Genomic DNA, 7,284 nt, shown 5'->3' on the forward strand with positions numbered 1-7,284 from the left:
ATGTACATGAATACACATGTGTGCATTCGTGTGCATGTATGCACATGTGTCCACATGTGCGTATGCATGCAGTATGTGTAGGGGCATGTGTACATGTATACACATGTATGTGCCTGCATATGTGTGCTTTGTATGCATATGTACACATGTTTGTGCATACATGTATTGTATGTTTTTTAGAATTCAGCTTAATAGAATATCAAGCTGTAATAATTATGTCTTTCCTAAGAATATTAATAATATCTGAGATCCAAAGGTGGCAAGATGGCAGAATCGTTAGCACGCTGGATGAAATACCTTGCAGTATTTCATCTGTCTTTACGTTCTGAGTTCAAATTCCACCGAGATCAACTTTGCTTTTCATCCTTTTGGGGTCAATTAAATAAGTACCAGTTACGCACTAGGATCGATCTAATCGACTGGCCCCCCTCCCCGAAATCATCCTTTCAGGGTCAATTAAATAGGTATCAGTTACACACTGGGGTCAATCTAATCGACTGGCCCCCTCCCCAAAAATTTCAGGCCTTGTGCCTCAAGTATTACTACTGTTGGAGACCCACAGTAGTCTATGCCTTCACACTAGAACTAAATCTCGAATTTAACTCGCTTCAATTTTACACTTTTGTACAATTTTCTCTTTCTAATTATTGGATAAAAATATATTTCCCTTCGCTGACACAAGCCATAAATCTAGAAAGACGAAGGAGTATATAATCATATCTTCCATTAAACACCAATTATTTTCAGATCTTACGTTCCATGCAGGAATATTAAATCACCTTCAGGACTTGACTCACTCTTTATTTTATTGGTTTTGCAAAGCTAAAACCATAATGTTTCCATCGATGAGATTTGAAATCAGAGCATAAAGGATCATAACGAAATAATCACAGGTGTTTTGTGCAGGTCATTTTGTCCGATTTATTCCAGTCCACCACCAAGAGTTCAATACATTGATTCTTTGAAATGCCTGCTTCTTATTTTATAACAAGTCATGATGGAGGAAAGGCAAAGAGATGGCAGAACCATCATCATATTGCACAGAATGCGTAGCGGCATTTTTTTCAGGTTCAAATCCTGCTGAGGTCAACTGATGCTACATAATAAACAGCTGTGCCACATAAAAAGCACCTGTATTAGTGCCACATAATAAGCACCTGTGTTGGTGTCACATAATAAGCACCTGTGTTGGTGCCACATAATAAGCACCTGTGTTGGCACCATGTAAAAATCCCCTGTACTGCTTAGTACACTCTGTAAACTTGTTGGTGTTAGGAAGGGCATCCAGTCATAAAAACCTTGCCAAACCAGATGACAGAAGCCTGGTGCAGCTCTCCAGCCTTGCCATCTCCTGTCAAATTTTCCAACCCACAGCACCATGGGAAATAGATATTGAATGATGATGGTGATGATGATGATAATGAAAAGAATTTAGCGGACATAGAATTTCCTGTAAAGTACTTTAAGCAAAAGAGTCTCAATGTAGGTATTATCAAGATCACCTCAGTATAGCAGCCAAAATCTCCCTCAACAAAGTTCCTGTTTGTCTTTAAAAGAAATGAAATATGTTTTATCTTTCGAGCATATGTTGTATGTTAGAAGTGAAGTTGCCCCACAACAAAGACAAGATTGTCACAAATTGATTGGCAAGAGTTAATTAATAATGAAATTGTATGAAGACCTGATAAAAAGGAAAACATTAGTTAAAAATAACTAGGGTGGGGGGTGCAGTGTAGGAAAATACAGTAACAACATGAAACTATTTTACATACACCACATACACGTATTTATAAATATGTAGGCATATATACATACAATGATGCACACACACATACACATGTCTATAAAAAGCATTTATATACGTAGATATAGATATATACAATAATAGACATATATACATTTATGGTAAGTATTTATATATATGAACATACATACATACATACAATAACACACACTTAAATATATTAATTTATTCTTTTCCATGTTTCAGTCAATGTGCTATTGCCATGCTGGAGCACCATCTTCAAGTGTTTATTCCTTCATATTTAACCCCAGTTCTTATTTCCTCTCAGGTACTCCTTTTATCCCCTACTATTTGTTGAACCACTAAGTTATGTGGCATGCTGACAATTCTGCCAGATGACCACCTTAATAATAATAATAATAATAATAATAATAATAATGATAATAATAATATGTAGAGTCTTAGCACCTGTAGAATATAAAGCAAAACATGACAGAGTCGGCCAGTACTTACACTGGACAATATGTCAGCATTATAAAAAGAGTAAAAGAATAAAAGAGCATGATTGTTACATTTAAATGTTAGCATAGACAGACAAAGCCAGGACATGGATTTAATCAGGAAAAACATTAGGAAACAATGAGATAATCCTAACAAAAAAATCAAATTTGAGTGGATGAACCAAGGTGAATGAGACAGAAATTTAATTCTTACTTTTCAATTGTTTCGTGAAGACCTCTTTTAGTTTTCTTAGCTTTAGCAACAGCTGAGATGAGGGATGTAAAAGAACGGTTTTTTCTGAGATCTGAAACGACGCTTTCCATTATGTCCTGGACATATTGTCTGCAAATAATAAAAGAAAAAATTGATATTATGATAATGTAAATTTCTATCAATCTAACATTATGTTTGTATGGGTAAATTACATTATTTCGAAGACATTAGCTATTGGAAGTTATAACAGGTTTTCTTATAGAAACCCTTCCAAACTCATTAAAATATCCACCAGATGATGGAAGAGTTATACAAAGAGCTTAAAATGGGGTCTGCTGTTGTATAGCAACCAGCAAAAAATGAAGAGAACCAGTGAGGTCTAAATTAGGCAGGTTTTTATGATGATCATTTATCAGCCAACAGGTTTTCTATCTATGGCCATCTTGTGCATTATTTACATTATTTACATTCAATGAATATTTGTCCTCCTCTTGTTTGTTGTTAACACAATATTTCGGCTGATATACCCTCCAGCCTTCATCAGGTGTCTTAGGGAAATTTCAAAACTGGGTTTTCATTCCTAAGATATTTTTCGATGTTATTATTATTATCATTATTAGTATTATTATTATTATTATTATTGTTATTATTGTTATTATTGTTATTCAGGTCACTGCCTGGAATTGAACTCAGAATCTTGGGGTTAAGAGTGCAGGTTACTAACCCCAAGATTCCGAGTTTGATTCCAAGCTGTGACCTGAATAATGATAATAATAATAATTATAATAATAATAATAATAATAATAATAATAATAATAATAACAATAATAATAATAATAACATCGAAAAATACCTTAGGAATGAGAACCCAGGTTCGAAATTTCCCCAAGACACCTGATGAACAGACGTTAAACGATGATGATGATGATAATGATGATGATGATGATATATCACTACTTCACATCATCTATGTCATTAAATCTCTAGAAAAGCCAAGAGCCTAACACAATTTCATTTCCTCTCTTACAGAGGAAGTGGAGTTTTCATATATGTTAGTGGCCCTTAATCTCTTAATATCCACCACAAGGTTCATTCCTTACTGCAGTGTAGGGGTTTGTGTGCCTCAATGACCTCAAGAGCTATTCCAGCAGAGGGCAAGCTCAACCTCCAATGCTTGACAGGCCACAGAAGAGAGACCAGACTAATACAGATTACCTCTTCCAGAGGTGAAAACGGGTCTGCACAGGGATAACACCCCAAGCTAGAAAAAAGAGCAAACACACAGAAGCATGGACGACAATTCAAAACCAACAAGTCTTGTGAGACAATGGCCTTCCTTCAGTGAAGGTGGGATAATGAAGTAGAGCTTAGAATGCAAGGATCTGACTGCAGGGAAACAGAAAAGACAGTTCACAGTTGAGAGTAATGGAGAAAAGTTCTCGATGTTTTTTGCTTGAAAGGGAATGAATGGCTTAAGTAATCTCTTTGTGGAATGACCAATTTGAAGAGAGAAAACAGAAGAAGGGACTGGTTTTGGAATTATCAAAATAAGCAAAATATAATCCAAATAATGAGAGATAAAACATGTAAGTGTTTGTCAATGGAGAAACAGGATCAAAATTTGATGAGATGCTGTAACAACTAAAATAAATAATGCAAATGTGAACTAGAAAAGAAATTATAGAAATTTTAATGAAATATTTAAGACAGAACTTTTCCAACAAGTTCCATAATGTCTGCTTTTATGTTAGAGAAAACCTTAAAATGCTTTACTAATTTCATTTCTGTAAAGTTTTGCTCGCAGATGAAAATACAACCAAAGGGTGAAAACATACAATCAGCAAACTTGTTTAAAAATGGAAATTCTTTAGGCAGAAATACATAAAATTCTACAAGACTCTCTCTCTTTAATCTTTTTGATGCCAACCTGCCTGAAACTGCCCCAAGTTCTTTGACAGAAGCTTCCTGTTTCAAAGTGAACTAAGTTAAAAACCTTCCCTCATCCAGATTCTAGAATCATAATGACAAAAGTATTTTACTAAATTCTAAATTATTTTCAAAAGTAATTGAAAAAAAGGCTACAAGAATATAGTAACAGAAGAGTTAAACATAGATTTCAGTTTCTCATTGGAATGAAGGTCAATTGCTTCTATTTGATACTTAATGGTAGTTTCTTCTGGTGACACATTAAAGGAATTCTAAACATTAATTTCTGTCTGATAACTATGAAACACATGGAATCTCTTAACAAATTCTTCCTTTAAATGTTTTAGTGCTTCAGAACATGTTTTTATTGAGTTCAATGACGCATTCTACTCATTCATCATTCCGAAGGCAATAAGAGAACCACTCAATACTAGCGAGATACAATTAACATTTCTAGAATTTCTTTTTTTTGAAACCATACTAAATTGCTGCCATGTAGTCAAACAAACATCAGTCTATGACATTGCACAGTTGTAATGAGAAGATTTTTAATGAAAATGATAATTAACCCCCTCTCCCTCCATCTCACATGGGTTCTGATTGTCATTGACAATGAAGTCTCTTTACAAAAGTATAATAAAAACCTTTACACAATGGTTGCATCCATTCGCTTCAAGAGTTGCATGTGGCCTGACAACCACAGGTCAGGAACCACTGAAACAAGACACGTGAACTTTGAGGGCAAAAGATAGGAGGACAAACTAAAAGAGAACCAGGATGAAGAGTCAAGAGTTCATATCCTGTCATTGCTGCTAGGATATTTAATTTTTTTGGTTTTATGTCATGCATTTTGTAAGCAAACAATGGTAGTTTGGTTATAGATTCCCCACAAGTCGGTCCTTAGATCACTGCATTTCTGATAAGGGAGTAACAAGAGAGGGTCTATGCAGTGCTGGTCAAGCAAATACCACAAGGTATGTTTGTCTAACACTTGAGTTTTATGTTTTTTTACAGATGTGGACATCTTTTGATGTTACACCAAGGATAAACAAAAATAACCAAATACGAGCACACTCAATATACACAGGTATCACAATCAGAAATTGTGTGGAAGCCCTTGATATGGTGTGTGTGTGTGTGTGTGTGTGTTTAATCTCCATACGTCTTTACACTGACCCTCCCCCCACCCACATGGGCAACCATGATATTTCTGCCCCACAAAATAAATCCAATGGCTCAGAACTTCAACAGACAAAACCCGGTGGAATAAATAAAATTTCAGTTGGAAACAAGGAAGCATTGGTCTTGGAAAGGACATCAAGCTAAAGAATTCTATCTTGAGAATCTTTCTTTGTTTCATGCCAACATGGAAAAGTACACAGAAAAGGAAATGGTCAGTGGAGGCAGCAGTGGCAGCGGTAGCGATGGCAGTGTTATTTTAATGACCACCTTTCCCTGCTTGCATGAATTGGATGGAATATGTTGAGGTGAATATTCGAGGGCCGAATGCCTTTCCTGTCACCAACCTTCACTTGTTTCCAGATAAGCTAATACTTCTTCCAAGACCAGACATGTTTCCTGAGAAAACTGGAATCAAAAGACACAATTTGCCTGATGATAACACTCACTCACAACAATCACATGAAGTCAAGACAAGGAGACAGTAACACACACACACATCATCATCATCATCATTGTCATCGTTTAACATCTGCTTTCCATGCTGGCATGGGTTGGACGGTTTGACTGGGGACTGGTGAGCCAGAAGGCTGCACCAGGCTCCAATCTGATCTGGCAGAGTTTCTACAGCTGGATGCCTTTCCTAAAGCCAACCACTCCGAGAGTGTAGTGGGTGCTTTTACATGCCACTGGCACGGGAGCAACTCAGCTGGTTCTGGCAACGACCATGCTCAAAAGGCATTTTTTACATGCTACCTGCACGGGGGCCGGTCCAGCAGCAGCACTGTCACCAACCACGCTCGAATGTTGTTTTACACATGTCACTGGCACATGTGCCAGTAAGGAGACATTGGCAATGATCATGCTCAAATGGTGCTTTTTACATGCCACTGGCATGGGAACCAATCAGCAGCCCTGACAACAATCATGCTTGGATGGTGCTTTTAACATTCCACTGGCACAAGTGCCAATCAGGCGGTACTGTTATCGGCCATGTCAGTGATTTTGATTTGATTTCATTTGCCTCAATAGGTCTTCGCAAGCAAAGTTTATTGTCCAATGAATGAGGGGTACTCATAAGTGGGCTGCTTACACCCACTGGCATAGGCCATGGGTTATGGTCTCACTTGGCTTGTCGGGTCTTCTCAAGCACAGCATATCTCCAAAACATATATATATATGTATGATAGGCTTCTTTCAGTTTCCATTTACCAAATCTACACACAAGGCTTTGATCAGCCTGTGGCTATAGCAGAAGACACTTGCCCAAGGTGCCATGCAAAGGGACCGAACCCAGGACCTGGTGCTTGGGAAGCAAACTTCGTCACTCAGCCATGTCTGGGATTTGACCAATTTGAAATTTCAAACCAAAATATCAAAATAAATTAAAATATAAAATTGAAAGAAAATTTTTTTAAATAGTTTAAAATGAAAATTTTGCTTTCTTTTTTTTTTTTTCTTTTGTAAGTTTGGCTTGTATAACAAGTAGTCCCATAAGAAAGGAAGCATTTAATGTGATGTAAATTCCTGAATACTGCTTCACTTGTGAAACACCTGGTACTTTGATAAATTTCATTCTAGAACCATTACAAACTCAACCAAAACCTAACAATTCAAATATTTTAACAATATTTCAGTTACCTTTTTTTTCTTTTTTTTTATGACTTCACAGTTGGCAGAAAGAGACTTCAAATAGGCACTAAACACATTTGCTACTCATA

At 36.4% G+C, this 7,284-nt stretch overlaps 1 protein-coding gene across 1 annotated transcript in view; it reads right to left on the reverse strand.

Moving 5' to 3' along the window:
- LOC106875816 (dynein regulatory complex protein 9) overlaps positions 1 to 7,284 on the reverse strand; it is a 140,899-nt gene that overhangs the window by 66,549 nt on the left and 67,066 nt on the right. Inside the window, exon 4 of the mRNA XM_014924096.2 lies at positions 2,459 to 2,587. Within this exon, the coding sequence (XP_014779582.1) occupies positions 2,459 to 2,587 (129 nt within the window). The remainder of the gene's footprint in view (positions 1 to 2,458; positions 2,588 to 7,284) is intronic.

The sequence above is a fragment of the Octopus bimaculoides genome, chromosome 7, assembly GCF_001194135.2.
Source record: "Octopus bimaculoides isolate UCB-OBI-ISO-001 chromosome 7, ASM119413v2, whole genome shotgun sequence".
Lineage (NCBI taxonomy): Eukaryota > Metazoa > Mollusca > Cephalopoda > Octopoda > Octopodidae > Octopus > Octopus bimaculoides.